Source organism: Lepidochelys kempii, chromosome 1 (assembly GCF_965140285.1).
Source record: "Lepidochelys kempii isolate rLepKem1 chromosome 1, rLepKem1.hap1, whole genome shotgun sequence".
In the NCBI taxonomy this organism is placed as follows: domain Eukaryota; kingdom Metazoa; phylum Chordata; order Testudines; family Cheloniidae; genus Lepidochelys; species Lepidochelys kempii.
The window spans coordinates 342,396,599-342,413,908 of record NC_136380.1 but is presented as its reverse complement, the minus strand read 5'-3'; the positions used below and the strand labels follow the sequence as shown (position 1 = coordinate 342,413,908).

Here is a 17,310-nt window from a genome sequence, read left to right as displayed (position 1 = left end):
CCCAGGGACCCTAATGGTAGCAGCTGTTGGCAGTCAACCTTTCACTGCCAGAGTTGCTACATTTCCCTGGGCCACTTCCCCACAGCTCTCCTGCTTCTCCCTTACCTTAGGGCTCCCTTACTAATGACTTGAGGGTGTTTTCATTAACCAGCCCTTCAGCCACACTTCCTCTCCTCTAGCTCCTTGGCTCCTCTCTGCCTGACTGGAGTGAGCCCTTCGATATTATCAGAGGGACCTTAATTAGAGTCAGGTGGTCACATTAGCTTAATTGCCTCACCTGACCCTTTGCAGGTTAATTGGAGTCAGGTGTTCTCATTAGGCTGGAGCAGCCCCTGCTCTGGTCAGTCAGGGAACAGAAAACGGTTAACCCAGTAGCCATTATATCCGCCTTCTGCTATTCTGCTGTACCCAACTGGCCTGGGTCCATCACAAAGTGTACACAATAATCTTGTCCTCCAGTGTCTTCAGTGCATCCCAGAAGGCATTAAGATAATGCCAGAGGAAACGCTGCTCTGTTGGCCTAGCTGTAAATCTGCAATCTGTACAAAAACCAGATGTCAATCAAAAGACGTTGCTGCTCTCTGCGCGTTTCACAATGCATAATTTAGCCACTACGCTTGTCAAGTTCTGTGTGGGGCTCTTCTACCTGACTGTAAATGTGTTCGGGAACCCAACTGTCATCAAGAGAGGGAAACAGCACATGGAGACAAATGGCTAGGGGCGGGGGGAGGCCGATTTTCTTTCACAATTAAAGACGTTATTAGTAATGGAAGTTCAGCAAACCACAAATTATTTTTTAACTCTTCAGAAAATAGTCCAGGATACGCTTGCAGCTATTACATTGTAGGGCATAAAATTCACCTAGGGAGTCCAAGGCCATTGGAAAACCCAGGTCAGTTCTGCAGCAGAAAGGAAGGTGGTCCATGAGGAGACCACGAGGAGCAGCTGAGTTCTGCATCAGTTCCACATAGGCCAAAGTGAAGGGGAGGTTTGGGGTATGTCTACACTGCAATGTAAGCCCAGGCTCTGACTCAGGCTTGATCCGAAGCCCCCCTTCAGTCTACACATAAATCTCTCAGACTCAGGCTCAGACCCAGTGACTAACCAGGGTCATGGTCAAGGAGCTATGATCTCCCAGATCCATAAACCCACTCTTAATGACTGAGCACGGGTTGTGGCCCCATTCCAATCTGGAGACTGGAACAGCAACTGCTGAACGGCCCTACAGTGTGCCCTGCCCATGATTTGAGGATTAGGTTCTGTGCCACCCACTTACGGTCTAAACCCACTGAAGTCAAAATCCCATTGTTTTCAATGGGCATTCAGTTGTTCCCCAGGCAAATCATATTTGCTCAGGCTTTATGCAGAGGGGTAAAAACACAAGAGGCAAAATTTACCTGCATTAGGCAGCATTGGTTTATGTCAATGGTTAAATTGCAATACAAAAAACAATCTGTCCCAGGATGGGACTTTAGAGCCGCTCAGCAATGTAGCTATAGACCATAAGGATGTCTTCACACTTTCTTCTGCAAGTTCATGAATAAACATCGGTTCATTCAAATGAGTTTTATATTAATTCATTTAAATAATTTTCATTTTGATTTGAATGGTAAACAGAGCTATTCTGCCAGGAAAGTTGAGTTTGCAATTCAAATTACACACCAATTTGTAAGGAGAAAAATATAATTAATGGCAAGACTTGAAGTAACTAATTTTACTCCTTTGATTTTCTACAGTAAGGAGTGGGGAGGATGGGGGACAGGGAGACACACAGGTTATGTCTACACTGCAGCTGGAAGGGTGTGTGCCTCCCAGCCCGGGCAGACAAACTCCTGCTCAGGCTCATTGTAGATGTGGAAGTACAGGCAAGCGAGCAGCCTTCTAGAGCTCCTGGGTCCATACTTGGATGGCTAGCCAAGGTCACCCCCTGTGCTGCAATGTCCACACTGAGAAAACCAGCAGAGTCAGCACACGTCCGGCTGCCACACATTCTGTTCCAGTGCATCACATCATAATGTCACTACAAGGCATAACGTGACTTCATATTATGCTCACGGGCACCATGATGCAAAGTTAACGCCTCCCCATACATAATAATGTAACAGGCAGTAAATTAAACTACTTCCTTATATTGGGATCATAAACAATAATTATTTGGCAGCTGCCCCTTGGAAGCGCTGTATGCGCCGAAGATTAAATCAAGCCCTATTGATTTGCTAAGCTGAACAAACCCATTCACTCCCCTCTAATGAAATTCATAATCTCCTTTTTCATTTTGTGGTGCTGTAATGTGGTATTACTTTTACATGTAAGACTAGCACTGATCAGTTCTTTCTGGTAAGCAGAACACAATACAGTCCCAGTGCAGCCGTTCTGCCAGTTTAACAAGTGTGTCTTTGCAGATTTGCTTATTAAACAGAGCCCATCAACTACTGAATGAAATCAAATCTTAATGGCTGGCCCACGGCCATGCTGCTTGCACTTCTCTTTGCAGTGACGGCCCAATCCTGCATTTCATAAGCAGCAGGAATTCCAGCTCAGATCAAGGAGTGCATGAGAGGGCCCTTAAAATGCTGGCTGCTCTCATTAAATATGGAGATTAAATTAATTTTTTAGAAGGCATGATAGTGAAATAGGGTGTGATGCTAAGAACACAAAAAACTTTTGGGAACGTCGTATAAAATAGCAATTTCTCTTGTACCAAATACAGGGGGCTTATCTTGCAGCCCTTTCCCAACCAAAGCTCCGTCTGATTTCAATAGGAGTTTGACAAAGTAAGGACGGATGCACTCACCGAGCCAGCAAAGCATTGAAGCAGAAGCAGGACTTTAAGCCCAGGGGTACATGCGTGAAGTTACGCACACACTACTGGCCAGATCTTCAAGAGTGCTCCGCACCCAGCAGCTCCCAGTGTTCTCGATGGGAGGCGTCAGGGGCTGCATATTTTTTAAATCCTGGCCACTTCAGTAAAGTGCCTAAGTGGGAACAGAGCACTTCTGAAAACCTGGCTTTTTATGTTCTTTCCAGGATCAGGGCTAGAGTAAAAAAAATGAGTAATGACCCCAGGACTGAATCCAACAGGCAACGGGTAATATTTCAAAAGCACCTAAGTGATTTTGGAACCTGAGCCCCAAGTGACTTGGTCACCTAGGAGCCTAAAGTCCATTAACTTTTAAGTCTGCTAGGTGCCTAAGTCTAACAGTCCCATAGATCCTCAGCTTCTGCCTTACCTTGCAGGCACCTAAATTCCCTAGAAGCCTAAATTTCCACCAATAAAGTCCCTATGGTGCCTACATTTCTGCCAGTGGGCATGTGCAAAACTGCACAAGCCCTGCTGCTGTTGAGCTGCTCAGCTGCGTAGCTCACTCCTCAGCCCTGGCAGGATTCACAAACTGGGCCTTCTCCACCCGTCTCACCTGCAGGGCCTGATCTGATAGCGTGCCCTGAGCATGCCTAACCTGCACAAGACAACTGGGGAGGCACAGAGATGGCGTAAGTGTGATTATATCCAACAGCCCAGAGGTGGGGAGAATCACATGGGAGATCCAGGATTGCGGCCCCACACTGCCTGATTTGAAGCAGGGACTTGGCCCCAGGTCTCGCACCTCCCAGCAGAGTGCCCTGAACACCAGTTTACTGGGTATTCTGGGACAGTCTCTCCATCTCTTCTGTTGAAGCTGTTCCACTTTGTATAATTAATAGTCATGCGGCCAGAGAGAGTGTGTGTGTATAACTTTGCAGCCCAGTGATTAAAGCACTCAACTGTGAGACCTGCATTCAAATCCCTGCCTCTAAGCAGGCAGAGCAGGGATTTGAACCCACAGCTCCCATAGAAGGGCAATTGGCTGTCTCGATTTTCATGAGAAAGGGAGGACCTGGCTGAGCCACATAACTCCAGGAGAAGGTTCACAGCTATGAATCCTAAGCAGAAGCAGGTGCCTTCCTTGGGCCTAACTGGGTACCTAAGTACCTTTGAGGATATGGGCCCTAAGCCCACCCCTCTCCTTAGCATTATCTACTGGCTACCTTAGGCAGCTCCCTGCTCAGCATGCTGGCTTCTCAGAATCCTGTTCTTAGGCACCTAACTCTCCCCTATGCATTGTATAGGGAGCCTGGGAGCCTAGCTCAGAGCTGTAAATTCCACTGGGCAGCAGGGCACCTAAGAGTTAGGTGTTGCACCACTTAGCACTGCAAAATGCCTAAGTCCCTTTGTGGGCCTAACCCTAAGTTACTGATGCCCAGATCCTCTCAAGTATTTCAGCTCCTAAGTTCCAAGGAAATGAGACTTAGGAACTTTGGAAAGTTGTTACCCATCATCTGTGCATTAAAGTTTGTTCATTCAATGAAGAAAAAAAAAAAAAAAAATAAAACAGTTTCCACCACACTTTTTCGAGCGAGCAGCCTGAATTCAGCACCTACCCTGACCTATACCCTACTCCAGTGGTCCCCAACCTTTCTGTGGGAATAACACATTCCTATTCCCAGAAGACTGTGGCGGGCGCCAGACACCCCGCCGCCAAAATGTAGCCGAGAAACGGTAACACTTCTCGGCAGCATTTCGGCGGGCGGTTCTCCGGCGGCCACACTAGGTGGCAGCATGTCGGCGGGGCGGTGTCCTGCAGGCACACACAACTGCCCTGGTGGGTACCATTGCACCCCCGGGCACTGCGTTGGGGACCCTTGCCCTACGCAACCCCAATAGTTGCCTGGCACTGCACTACACAGGGTACAAAGGGGGCACAGGGTACAAACGGGGCACAGGAGTACAAATGCTGAACACTGAACTGTACATCAGCACAGAATTTGGCCACCCAAGCTAAACCGTGCACATGGAAGTAGCCAGCACCAGGAAAAGATTCCAACCCTTCCCTGAAGAGCAAATGCCTCTAGTTATATAACAATCATTATTTTCTATTATAGCAGTCGATAAATCCTCTTACCCCTTGACCCTGGCATTTCATGATTTAGTTTACAGCACTATATATTTTCTTACCGCATTGATTATAAGCCACATAATAAAAGGAGTTTAAAAAAAAAAAAAAGAAGCCACATAAAAAATTAGGAGACCAATAAAAATCTAACCCCTCTGAAATCAGCCTGATTTATTACGGCTTGGCTAAGAAACCTTTCAATCACATTTGCGTTCGGGTATCAAGCTCTACTTTTGTGTTTTTTATAAATCCATCCTTTTTTATTCAAGGGACACAGTCAGGCCAAATCGGGTCCAAAGACATCTACAAACCAGATCGGTTTTCTGCATACGCTAGGAATGGGCCAAATTCATCCTTAGCTCAAGTGAGCATAGCTCTAATTGAAGAGACACCACGGGTCAGTATAATGCAGTATCTCTGCCATAATCATGTACAACATGCAAATGAAATGTCAACCTTCGGAATAGTCATTAGAAACAGGCAGTAACCCCCCACCCCCCCCAAAAAACCCTCAGACCTCAGAAGCATCATTTTAAACGTTCCTTCATTTGATTCCCAAAGAACTCGAGTGGTGGGGCTAAATCTTCATCCCACAAAGATTGAATGAACAGGAACAGTGCAGCGAACATAAATGGAAGGGTGGGGAGAAGAGCATCCTCTGCCCAGCTGGAGTAGATTGGTCGCTATTCCATGGAAGCAACTACAGCCTCTGGGCTACAGCAGCCCACTATACCGCCCTCTATGCAAGAGCATGGCCAACCCATGTCATGGAGCCATTGGCCCTACTTGCTTCTTTCCCTACCGCACTGTTGCCCAGGACCACCACGATACACTATTCCTCCACAGGCAGGAAATATGGAGCTCCACTGAGCTGACTTTCTCGCCTGCTCAGCGAAACCACAGCCATCACCCGTCAGAATCTTGCGCATCTCCACAACTGAGGAGCCATAGTTGCCTCTTGTGAACAAGGCCCAGATTCTGCTGTCCTTACTCAGGCAATGTGCCCATTGTCTTTAAAGGCTGAGTAAGGACTGCAGGATTTGGCCCTGCATGGTTTCTGACCTTTCCAAAGCAAAGCCGGTCAGGATTCCAGCATAGGGACAAAGGGCCTGAAAGGTTTTTTGTAGGATTGTGAGGCTGGACTGGAGTAAGTGAAATCAGAATTTGGTCTTTTCTTGCTAGAAGTATAAGGCCATTTTTCCCCGATGGAAAACTTTGGTTTTGCAATATAGGGACAAATTCCCTTCCCAACACTTTCATCTACAAAACTTTTACTTTATTATTATTACGGTTTGTTGAACAATTCCCCTCCTAGGATTTGATCCCACAAGTTCTTGGCAAGCAGAATCCATCAGTGAAGTCTAAGGGCCAATTTCCCAGTTGGTGTAAAGTGACCTCAATGGAGCTACATAGGTTTACACCAGCAGTGGACCTGATGCAGGTTGATTGTAGGCTTGGAGTCGAACCAGATCTTATACTAGACCATGATCCCACCAGAAAGCACAGAACTCACCATCTGGAGGCATCAGTACTTTGTTGTTCTGCGTACACCAGCCCACTGGATGAAGGTCAGCTGTCATCACATCGCACCAGAAATCTGCCCTGCGATCATCTCCATAGCCACAGTAACGTAGCAACAAGAGCTGCCCACATGTTGTAATGATCGTAGCCACCCAGTAGGTGTCTGGATTGTTCTTGTTGGCCACTTCTAACTTCATCCCTGGTTGGAAACTGCTCTGAAGGCTGATTTCAACCTTGCAAAATTAGAAATAGGTATTATTTTTCCATATAACAGAAGGAAAATAAGGCATGATCTCTATCTGAGCAACGCTAGCAGGCGACATTCTTAGGTGCATAGTGGCATGGTCTCGCAGACAGGGCACTAAATAACCGTTCGGGGGACCACAGTTTTATCCCTATTTCCGCCACTGACTGGTTGAGTGAGCTTGGGCAAGTCACTCTATCTCTGACCCTCATCTATTCAGACCATAAGCTCTTTGAGGTAGAAACTATCTATTATGATGTGCCTGGACACAGTGACACTCTGATCTCAGTTGGGCCTGTAGGTGAGACTGTCATGCCAGTAATAATTTTAAGCATGGCCTCTGGGAATGGGTGAAGCTCCACCCCATGCTGAGGGCCAGCACAAGCCCTATGTGCCACTACTAAAGACTCACTTGAGCTGGAGAGAAAGCCAACGTATGATCCAAAGAACTTGTTGCTATGCAGCTCCACCAGAAAATAACAGGCCCGATTCTGGTTGTGTGTGAGGTGCTTTATAATTGAGGCCTGGTCCTCAGAGGTGCTCCATACCTGTAATTCTGTCTCTCAGGTGTAGAGCATCTCTGAGGACCAGGACCATCTCAGAGCCCTTTATAAGCACCCTGAGCCTAATCCTGCCCCCACGGACGACAGTGATAATGCGTCCACTGACCGCACTGGTTGCGGGTCCATGCTCTCGCTGATTAAGGCTCTTAACGCCCTGGTGAAGAAGGCACAGGCAGCATCACCAGCCACCATTACAGACAGCTGAAGAGAAGAAGAAGTTCACAGCAAAACTCCCATTGATGGCAACAGAAGCAGGACTGGGTCCCGAGCAACTTGCCTGTTGAACGCTAGAGAATACAATACATATTCTGTAGGACAGTGGTTCTCAACCAGGGTTATGTGTACCCCTGGGGGTACTCAGACGTCTTCCAGGGGGTACATCAACTCCTCTAGATATTTGCCTAGTTTTACAGCAGGCTACATAAAAAACACTAGCGAAGTCAGTACAAACTAAAACTTCATACAGACAATGACTTATTTATACTGCTGTATATACTGTACACTGAAATGTTAGCATAATATTTATATTCCAATTTATTTATTTTATAATGATAATGCAAAAATGAGAAAATAAGCCATTTTTCAGTAATAGTGTGCTGTCACACTTTTATATTTTTATGTCTGATTTTGTAACCAAGGAGATTTTAAGTGACATGAAACTTGAGAGCACGGAAGACAAATCAGACTCCTGAAAGGGGTACAGTTAGGGTTACAGGGGTACAGTTGGCAAAGGTTGAGACCCACTGCTGTAGGACATTCCAAACCAATGGAGTTAAATCTGAGCATATGCCTTATGCACTAACTTTCTGTAACACTTAAGAGTTCTTCTGATGTCTCCAGTTTTCCCTCCCAAGCTTGGAAGAAAGTTAGTCCCCTGGTTAGGGTACCGCCCTAAACTTGAGAAGACCCGAGTTCAATTCCCTGCGCCACTTCAGACTTCCTCTGTGACCTTGGGCAAGGTAGTCTCTTTGTGACTTAGTTCCCATCTCTAAAATGGGGATAACAACACATCCCTACCTCACAGGGAAGTTGTGAGGAAACACGTGTTAAAAACTGCTGTTAAAGGGTGACATTTAAGTACCTAGTATGGATACAGAAGACTGCCTAAATCCATTTCTTGTGTCTCGTCTTATACTTCGACTGTAAGCCCCTTGGGGCAGGGACGCTTTTCTGGTCTGTGTTTGTACAGTGCCTAGCACAGTGGGGTCCTGGCCCATAACTAGCACTCCTAGGTGCTACAGTAATGCACATAACAAAAGATTGCCTGGGGGTCAACTGTAACAGTGTTTTGCTAGTCTAGAGGAATGCAGCTCCTCTGGAGTTGGGAAGACTCCTCCTTTACCTGCCTCACACATGATTACTGCTGTCTAAGCACTGACAAGTTGCATCATTTAATTATTTTCATACCACAGGTCCATTTGTCCGGTATCTGTGCATTCACCTTCCGTCAACAGGAACTGCGTACGTGGCTTGGGGCTGGTCTATGGCCCTTCCAGCTAGTCTCTTATATAGTGACCATCTCCACAGAACCTGAGCACCTCGTAAAATGATCAACTACACACATTAAGCTGTAATGATCTCTCTCTGCAATGACCAGCCTGTGACATTTTGGGGAGTGGGAATTTTTTTGTGTGTGGTATAGCTATACAAAAGGTGGGTTGTAGACATGGATTTTGTCTCTCTCTCTCTCTCTCTCTCGAGGCTCCAGGGTCTCACCCCTAAGGCTGATAGTTCCATTATCCCAGTGGAACGTGGCCATTGGGGAAGGTCACAATCACAAAGGATGAGGTGGGGCCCCTAGGTAACCCAAGCCAATGCCACAGCGGTGGGGTTCTCAACCTTTTTTTTTTTTTCTCTTTCTGAGGCCCCTCAACGCACTATAGAAATTCCATGGTCCTCCTGTGCCACAACAACCACATCCGGGCATATCCATTTGATTAAACGCCAGGGCTGGCGTTAGGGAGTAGCAAGCAGGGCAATCGGCCAGGGCCCAACACCACTGGTGGCCCGCGAAGTTAAGTTGCTTGGGCTTCAGCTTTCTGCCCTGGGCCCCAGCGAGTCTAACGCTTGCCCTGCTCTCTGGTTTATTTTGACAGACCCCCTGAAACCTGCTTGCAACTCTCCAGGGGGGCCCAGACCCCTGCTTGAGAACCACTACCATAGAGAGCTTTGAGCATGGGGTATGAAAACTTGAGCTGGAGTCAGTATTCAGCAAGGAGTCAGTGCACAGAGCAGAGGGTTGGAAGGAGCGAGTTGCTCTCACCGGACAGCTGTTGTGCTCTGAACCAACTGTCGACTGAAGGTCAGCAGTTTCACATCAAGGACAGAGAATTACACTAATCCAGCCAGGCGGGCAGTGGCGTGTGAATCACTGTGGCTATGTCAGAATTTGATGGGAGGGACTGCAATCTCCTTGCCTCACGTAGGTGGAATTGGGAGCGTTTTACAACCGCAGCTCTCTGAGTATCCAGAGGAAAAGACCAGGTGGACACTCATGCTGAGGATTCTCCAAAAAGCATGCCTCTCCCCTCCAACATCAAGTCATCATTTCCAGAGTCATCCCGCAGCCAGTCTCAGCCAGGCCCCTGTACAGGCAGCTGGGAGATGGTGCTGTTTGCATCTGAGGAGAAGATGTAGTAATGCTGGTTACATCTGTATCGAATGGGATGGGGAGAGACAGGAATGTTGTGGGGCTCCACAGGTGAGTGCTGGGGAGACAGAGGAGAAGGTGCCCATCACGGCTCTGGGAGTGGCCTGAGAGGGGCAGTTGAACTCATCTCCGAGCAAACCCACTAATCCCACCATGACTCTGAGGTGGGATGGCACCATTTTAGAGCTGACTATATCAAATGCTATGGAAAGGTCTAGCAATAAAAGCATGAGCATATGACCCTGTCCATAGCCAAGAAGAAATCATCCCTCAGGGCCATCTCTGTTCCATGTCCTAACCTGAAGCCTGCTTGGGAGGAGTCCAGGGTATTGGCAGTATCTAGGAGTTGAGCTTCCCAGTTAGTTTGCTTAGGAACTGGAGGTTAGAGAATGGATAGCAGCTGGAGAGATCAGTCGCATCAAGCAATGGTTTCTTAAGTACTGGCTGCACTGTGATGTGCTCTGGGACAGCAATAGATTTCCCTTCTCAAAGAAAGTGCCAACAATCCCAGTCCGTAGGGATTCCAGGTGCTCTCAATGCTCTTCCACAAACCAAGAAGGGCCTGGGACCAGAGCTGCAGATGGTGGTTGTTTTACCATGGTGCTTCCAGAATTCCATTGTGCGAATGAACCAACTTCACATGAGGGAAGGTGTCATATTCTCAGGCCTATGACGGTTGTATGGCTTCAGGTGCCCACAGAGGCCATTTCTGCTACCAGAGAGTTTCTCTGCGATGTAGGCTGATAGCTTGTTACTGCAAGAGACACCGTTTTCTGGAGCTGAGAGGAGGCATTCCATGGTAACCAGGCTATTTAACATTGACAGGCTTCTCGGAAGAGCCTGTTTTAAGGAGGGCTTTGAAGGAACAACATGCATGCAATTTCTGTGTGGTGGGGTGGCCTGGAAGAAATTAAAGGGCTCAAGGAGGCGGGAGAAACAAAGGATGCAGGATGGAGAGTGGGAGGGAATGAGTGCTGAATGTAGGCAAGAGGAACGCAGTACAGGGCCTTGAGAAGGCGTAAGGATGAGAAGCTTGAATCCGAAGTAGAGTGAGAAGCCAGTGGAGCCAAAGAAAGGCATGAGAACAGGTGTTCAACAGGAGAAGGAAGAGGATTTTAGGAGGAGAGGGAAAGGATTCCAACATTTTGGATTGGGAGGAAGAAATCTGAGAAGCAGAGAGAAAAGTTTGGTGATGTTTCCTCAAGAGCCATCAGCCATGCCTTTAAATTTCCCAGGATGACCCTCTCCAATCAGAATGAAAAGGGGAAGGGCACAGAACTTTCTCAAGGCCCAAGTGAAGTACGTACGTGTCTGAACGAGGTGTGAGGGGCAGCGCTTGCTCCCGTTTCTTCCAAGTATTCATCCCAGTTGAAGTCGGTCTCCTCGATGCTAGAACCTTCATCTGTTGGGGGAGGGAGGGGAAAGCAACATAAAATTAGAACATGGTTAATGCAGGCAATAAACTACACAATGGTACCAGCCGAAAGTGGGAAACTGGCAGGCAGTAAAACCTCCACACAAGATAAAAAAACCCTGTTGTAGCAATTATGCTTATTTGGATTCCATGGGTTTTACTGCATTTCCAGGAAATTATTTGGTTTGCTGGTTTTAATCTCCAGAGATTAAAGAACTCGGCCTTTGTGGTCCAGTTGGGTGCGTGAACAGAAACCATTGTACATGGCAGTGCAAGAGAGCCCACACTATTTCACAACTCATTTTATAATGTTCACATTAAACTTTCACTTCTCCTCCATCAGTCATCATGAGCGTATGTGGTGCAGTACAGTGGGTAAACATGCCAAACAAATAATAAAGTCTGTGACCCAAAGAATTTATGATCTAAGGGCCCTGAGCCAGATCCTCAGCTGCCGTAAGTTACAGCACTGCCCCTGAAGCCAACAGAGGGATAGAGATTTACACCACCTTAGGATCTGCCCCCCTACTGGGTGCACCGTTGCAAATATGTTAGTATCTATGCGTCAACACTGCCTTTTGCTGGATGGAGTCAGAACTACTCAACTGCATATCATAGGCCCTATAATGTGAACAGCTAGGGGAAATTCCCCTTTTATTTAATTAGTCAGAAGCTGAGCTTTGAAAGCAGGAACCCTGCTGTGGCTGTGAAGAGACTGATGATGGAACTCAGATGCCATCTCCCAGTTTCCCATTACAGCTACTTATAATGTTTTGCTTTTCTATAACACCTTTCATGTGAAGACCTCAAAACACTGTACAAACAATTAACTGATCCTCACAACATCCCGTGAGATATATAATGCTACCCCCATGTTACGGATGGGGAAACTGAGGCAAAGACCATTTTCATATCTATCCTGAGATCACACAGGAAATCAGCTGCAGATCTAAGAACAGAATCTAGATCTTCAGACTCTCGAGCCTCTGTATTAACCCCTATATACTCCATCCCACACCTAAAGATCCATAATTATTCACAGGTTTTGCTACATATCTGTACAGCACCTAGAACAATGGGACTAAGGTCTCAAAGTGCTGCTGAAATACAAATAATACAAATTACAAACAAATGTTCTTTCACTTACAGAAAATCAGCCACATCTGATTGCTTTTATTTTACTTTAAAATAATGTTTCCAGGCAATCTTGGAAGAACGACTTCAACCCAGAGCAAATATTTACAGTCTAATACTGAGGCTCTGCAATAAGCATTTATCAGGCAAACTCCGAGAGACCCTTTCCTTCCAAAGCATTCATCAGCGTGGGCATGATGTAATTAAAGTGGCCCATGACGAACTGATTGAAGAAACCTCCCCAGACAGTTTTATGAAGAAAACGGCAGGGTTAATTTATTGCCATTATTGCTACAGGTCTCCCATTTTCAAGATCCAAAAGTTATATCATGTAACAGGAATGTCTCATTATTAAAAGGAAAAGGAAGAGGTTATATTTGCTGCCGATTTAGCCAGACACACATCTGAGGAAAAAAAAAAAAACAGATGACAGCAGAACTGCGTTTTCTAAACATATCCAGCATGGGAAAGGAGTTCAGAGAAGAAATCACAGCCCTATTTAATGTTAAATACACTAGAACTTCTTTTGAATACTGGGTTATAAAAACAATGAGTCCTGGGGCCAGTTTTGTTCAACATCTTCATTAATCTGGATGATGGGATGGATTGCACCCTCAGCAAGTCTGCGGATGACACTAAGCTGGGGGGAGAGGTAGATATGCTGGAGGGTAGGGATAGGGTCCAGGGTGACCTAGACAAATTGGAGGATTGGGACAAAAGAAATCTGATGAGGTTCAACAAAGACAAGTGCAGAGTCCTGCACTTAGGAAGGAAGAATCCCATGCACTGCTACAGGCTGGGGACTGACTGGCTAAGCAGCAGTTCTGCAGAAAAGGACCTGGGGATTACAGTGGATGAGAAGCTGGATATGAGTTAGCAGTGTGCCCTTGTTGCCTAGAAGGCTAACGGCATATTGGGCTGCATTAGTAGGAGTGTTGCCAGCAGACTGAGGGAAGTGATTACTCCCCTCTATTTGGCACTGGTGAGGCCACATCTGGAGTATTGCGTCCAGTTTTGGGGCCCCCCACTACAGAAGGGATGTGGACAAATTGGAGAGAGCCCAGCAGAGGGCAACAAAAATGTTAAGGGTCTAGGGCACATGACTTATGAGGAGAGGCTGAGGGAACTGGGCTTATTTAGTCTGCAGAAGACAAGTGGGGGGGGGGGCGGGAGGGGCAGGATTTGATAGCAGCCTTCAACTACCTGAAGGGGGGTTCCAAAGAAGATGGAGCTTGGCTGTTCTCAGTGGTGGAAGATGACAGAACAAGGAGTAATGGTCTCAAGCTGCAGTGGGGGCAGGTCTAAGTTGAATATCAGGAAAAACTATTTCACGAGGAGGGTGGTGAAGCACTGGAATGGGTTACCTAGGGAGGTGGTGGAATCTCCATCCTTAGAGGTTTTTAAGGCCTGGCTTGACAAAGCCCTGGCTGGGATGATTTAGTTAGGGTTGGTCCTGCTTTGAGCAGGGGGGATTGGACTAGATGACTCTTCCAACTCTAATCTTCTATGATTCTGCCTCACCTGCACTGCTTCAACCTGGTGTAACTACACAGGTGTAAATCAGGAATAACTCAATTGAAGAGATTTCTGATAATAGGTGGCTCTTCAGTCTAGCAGGAAAAGGCACGACAGGATCCAATGGCCGAAAGCTGAAGCTAGACAAATTCAGATGAGAAAGTAAGGAGCAAACTTTTTTCCCACCAACAGTGGAGGGTAATGAACCATTGGACCAACTTATCTAAGAGCATGAGGAATCTTCAGCACTCAAGACTGGATATCTTCCTAAAAGAGATGCTACAGCCCAAACAAAAGTGATGGGCTAGAGGCAGAGATTACTGGGTGAGGTTCCATTACCTGTGTTATGCAGGAGGTCAGGGTGGATGACAATAGTGGTCTCTTCTAGCCTTGAAATCTATGACTCTATGGTCACGTCTACACAAACACTTACTGTGCGGCAAGCTGGGATATAAATCTACATTGCTCAAAGTCACATGTCAGTGACAGAGCTAGGAATTTAATGCAGATCTCCTTTACCAAAGGGGTCACTAGACTGAGCTAAAAAATCAGGCTCTGTTTGCATTCAGAAGTAAGATGGGTGCAGTAAAGTGACAAACATAAAAAGCACCTGTTTTAAAAATCCAAATGAAAAGGGCAAGACTGAGCCAGATAGAGTGTTGGAGGGCCGGGAACCCAAGCAGTTATTGCACCAGACCTCCGGCTGTCATCAGGGCGGTAGAGGTGCCTTGTTCCTGACCCTAAGCTAGGAATCTTCTGGTCTCCACCTGCATCTGGGTGACAGCCCTTAAGGGGTTGTGGTAGGGAGACCCAGGCACTCTTTCTCCACCATGTCCCAGCCCAGGGCCCTGTGGGAAGTAACACTGCCAAGGTCCTCCCTGCAGAGAGTCTAAGTCTGCTGTTCTGGGCCACTTCCTACCTATAGATCCCTTCAGTTTGGGGCAAGGTCCCTATAGTCCAAACAGTCAGTTACTTTAAAAAAAAAAAAAAAAAAAAGCCCAAAGGAGCAGGGTGTAGCTGGAGCTGCTGGTTCTCAAGGGGGTGGTGGCTGGAGAAGTCTCTTCCTGTGGGCCTTCGTGGTCCCCGTCTCAGGCTCAACCTTCTGACTGGCTTCCCAGAGAAGGATTCCTCTTTCCTGCAGCCTGCCCAGCACCTTTACCTGGGCTCCTGGAGCAGGCTCAGCAGGCCAAAAGGGTGGGAGCTAACTGGGCTCAGTATTGCCTTTTAACGCCTTTGGGTCCAGGCTGGGTTTGTATACCCCATCACATTGAGATGGAGAGCCTCCAGGGGCTGAGCACCCCTCCTGCTGCAGAGACCTCAGGCTTTTGCTCTCAGTCGTACCATTTCATTCTGACACAGCAGAAGGCTGATTTCTCTACAGACTTTATCAGGAAATTACTTTTACTGTGTCTGTAAAAATAACATCAGGGAACCCGTTTATCATGGGCTCAGTGTCTTGTTTTGCTCAGTTTTATTACAGAGAAATGGAAGGGACTAAAAATTCTCCAAAACCTCTTGTATTTTTTCTGTTTCTTTTCTGGAGTTCTGCAAAAGCATTAGCTGTGACCACAGTCGGCTTGCCTAGGGGTTAGGCCAGGAACAGAGAGTCAGGACGTTCTATTCCCAACTCAATCAGTGATTTACTGTGTGCCCATGGGCAAGTCACGTAACCTTTTCCTGTGCCTGGGTTTCCAAATCAATTTTTGCTGATCTCTATCAAATGGTTCAAATCCCTCGGATTGAAAGGAGCTATATAAATGAAAAGTATTTAATAATATTGGAATTATTATTATTCTAAAGAGTGGTTTTCACAAAGTCATACCATCTACCAGTACTCAAGTCCTGTATTCCAATGGCAAAAACCTCGCTCCTGAAGTCACTGGCAAAACTCCCATTCATTTCAAGGGGCAGGGGCGGGGTGGTGTCAAGATTTCACCCCAGGGTGTTCGCTGGGTGATGGCTAATTTTATGATATGCTTACACTGGTGGGTTCCAGTTATTGATCCTTTTGCTCTATGCTCTTTTTCGGTGAAACCGTCACACTTGTCTACACATTTCATGTATCTGTGGGCCTGGGTATGCAAACAAAATAAATAGTAATCAGCTACTACCATCGTAATGGTTTTAAAGTGCTCTGGGATCATCAGTTGATAAGTGCCATAGAAATTAAAAGTACTTCAATAAAACTGCAGTCATCCAGGACTTCACTGTCAATATTATAGACCATGTGACTACGGGAAAAACCTCAGAGTGATAAAAGAACCCAGATCCTTTGTTCTGAAAGCCCAAATTCCCTACCAACCAATCTGTAGGAGAATTCCCTTTAAGAGTCTATGGCACACAGCTAAGCAGTTCTGATACTATCCTGTACCTATTCCTATGTTCTAGCTAGTTACGTTTTTTATCAATGAAAGAACATAAGAACAGCCATACTGGGTCAGACTAAAGGTCCATCTAGCCCAGTATCCTGTCTTCCAACAGCAGCCAATGCCAGATGCCCCAAAGGGAACGAACAGGACAGGCAATCACCAAGTGATCCATCCCCTGAGGCCCACTCCCAGCCTCTGGCAAACAAACAGAGGTTACAGATACCATCCGTGCCCATCTTGGCTAACAGCCATTGATGGACCTGTCCTCCATGAATTTATCTAGTTCTCTTTTGAATCCCGTCATCGTCTTGGCCTTCCACAACATCCTCTAGCAAAGCATTCCACAGGCTGACTGTGTGTCCTGTGAAGAAATACTTCCTTTTGTTTGTTTTAAAACTAGTGCCTATTACTTTTATTTGGTGACCTCTAGTTCTTGTGTTATGAGAAGGAGTAAATAACACTTCCTTGTTTACTTTCTCCATACCAGTCATGATTTTATAGACCTCTATCATATCCCCCCTTATTCGTCTCTTTTTCAAGCTGAAAAGTCCCAGTCTTATTAATCTCTCCTCACATGGAAGCCTTTCCATACCCCTAATCATTTTTGTTGCCCTTTTCTGAACCTTTTCCAATTCCAATATGTCTTTTATGAGATGGGGCGACCACATCTGCACACAGTATTCAAGATGTGGGCATACCATGGATTTATATAGAGGCAATATGATATTTTCTGTCTTATTATCTACCCCTTTCTTAATGATTCCCAACATTCTGTTAGTTTTTTTGACTGCCACTGCACATTGAGTGGATGTTTTCAGAGAACTATCCATAATGACTCTAAGATCTCTTTCTTGAGTGGTAACAGCTAATTTAGACCCCATCATTTTATATGTATAGTTGGGATTATGTTTTCCAATGTGCATTACTTTGCATTTATCACCATTGAATTTCATCTGCCATTTTGTTGCC

The 17,310-nt window shown here is 46.2% G+C and overlaps 1 protein-coding gene across 2 annotated transcripts in view; it reads right to left on the bottom strand.

Annotated features, from left to right (window-relative positions):
* SFMBT2 (Scm like with four mbt domains 2) overlaps nt 1-17,310 on the bottom strand; it is a 189,652-nt gene that overhangs the window by 132,279 nt on the left and 40,063 nt on the right. For both annotated transcript variants that reach the window (XM_073328829.2, XM_073328832.2), the window contains exons 3-4: nt 11,217-11,311; nt 6,445-6,685 (exon numbers count right to left, since the gene is read on the bottom strand). In XM_073328829.2, coding sequence (XP_073184930.1) covers nt 6,445-6,685; nt 11,217-11,311 — 336 coding nt within the window. The remainder of the gene's footprint in view (nt 1-6,444; nt 6,686-11,216; nt 11,312-17,310) is intronic.